This window comes from Rhinopithecus bieti, unplaced genomic scaffold (assembly GCF_001698545.2).
Source record: "Rhinopithecus bieti isolate Rb0 unplaced genomic scaffold, ASM169854v2 repeat_19501, whole genome shotgun sequence".
Classification (NCBI taxonomy): domain Eukaryota; kingdom Metazoa; phylum Chordata; class Mammalia; order Primates; family Cercopithecidae; genus Rhinopithecus; species Rhinopithecus bieti.
In genome coordinates, this window is record NW_016836086.1 from 1 (window position 1) to 1,708 (window position 1,708).

Below are 1,708 nucleotides of genomic sequence, written 5' to 3' on the forward strand. Positions count from 1 at the left end.
CCTGATGAACATCGATGCAAAAATCCTCAATAAAATACTGGCAAACCGAATCAGCACATCAAAAAGCTTATCCACCATGATCAAGTGGGCTTCATCCCTGGGATGCAAGGCTGGTTCAACATAGGCAAATCAATAAATGTAATCCAGCATATAAACAGAACCAAAGACAAAAACCACATGATTATCTCAATAGATGCGGAAAAGGCCTTTGACAAAATTCAACAGCCCTTCATACTAAAAACTCTCAATAAATTCGGTATTGATGGAATGTATCTCAAAATAATAAGAGCTATTTATGACAAACCCACAGCCAATATCATACTGAATGGGCAAAAACTGGAAGCATTCCCTTTGAAAACTGGCACAAGACAGGGATGTCCTCTCTCATCACTCCTATTCAACCTAGTGTTGGAAGCTCTGGCCAGGGCAATCAGCCAGGAGAAAGAAATAAACGGTATTCATTTAGGAAAAAGAGGAAGGCAGCAGAGCGGTTTGGTCATTCATTGGGCTAGTGTCGGTTCTTTGCTCCGCGATTGCGGCTCTTCCTCCGACAGCGGAAGCGGCGCGGCGGTCGGAGAAGTGACCTAAAACTTTGGCATTGGGTGAAAGAAAATGGCCTGAACCAAGCTCGTAAATCCACCTGTGGGAAAGTGCCCCGCAAACAGCTGGACACGAAAGCCGCCAGGAAAAGCGCCCCCTCTACCGGCAGGGTGAAGAAGCCTCATTGCTACAGGCCCAGGACCGTGGCGCTTGGAGAGATTCGTCGTTATCAGAAGTCGAGCCAGCTGCTCATCTGGAAGCTGCCCTTCCAGAGGTTGGTGAGGGAGATCGCGCAGGATCTCAAAACCGACCTGAGGTTTCAGAGCGTGGCCATCGGTGCGCTGCAGGAGGCTAGCGAAGCTCACCTGGTGGATCTGTTGGAAGATACTAATCTATGTGCCATCCATGCTAAGGGAGTCACCATCATGCCCAAAGACATCCAGTTGGCTCGCGGGATACGGGGAGAGAGAGCTTAAGTGAAGGCAGTTTTTATGGCATTTTGTAGTAAATTCTGTAAAACACTTTGGTTTAATTTGTGACTTTTTTGTAAGAAATTGCTTATAATATGTTGCATTTGTACTTAAGTCATTCCATCTTTCACTCAGGATGAATGCGAAAAGTGACTGTTCACAGACCTCAGTGATGTGAGCACTGTTGCTTAGGAGTGACAAGCTGCTAATATGCAGAAGGGATGGGTGATATTTCTTGCTTCTCATGATGCATGTTTCTGTATATTAATGACTTGTTGGGTAGCTATTAAGGTACTAGAATTGATAAATGTGTACAGGGTCCTTTTGCAATAAAACTGGTTATGACTTGGGGAACAGAAAGGAAAAAGAGGAAGTTAAAGTGTCCCTGTTTGCAGATGACATGATTGTATATTTAGAAAACCCCATCGTCTCAGCCCAAAATCTTAAGCTGATAAGCAACTTCAGCAAAGTCTCAGGATACAAAATCAATGTGCAAAAATCACAAGCATTCTTATACACCAGTAACAGACAAACAGCCAAATCATGAGTGAACTCCCATTCACAATTGCTTCAAAGATAATAAAATACCTAGGAATCCAACTTACAAGGGATGTGAAGGATCTCTTCAAGGAGAACTACAAAACACTGCTTAATGAAATGAAAGAGGACACAAACAAATGGAAGAACATTCCACGTTC

At 43.7% G+C, this 1,708-nt stretch overlaps 1 protein-coding gene across 1 annotated transcript; it reads left to right on the forward strand.

The window, feature by feature from the left end:
- Positions 1–512: 512 nt before the first annotated feature.
- On the forward strand, positions 513–1,353 carry LOC108524721 (histone H3.3-like; the record flags this gene model as incomplete). Its single annotated transcript, XM_017865804.1, has 1 exon — positions 513–1,353. A coding segment is annotated over one exon (504 nt), but the record flags the coding sequence as incomplete, so codon positions are not given.
- Positions 1,354–1,708: the final 355 nt, after the last annotated feature.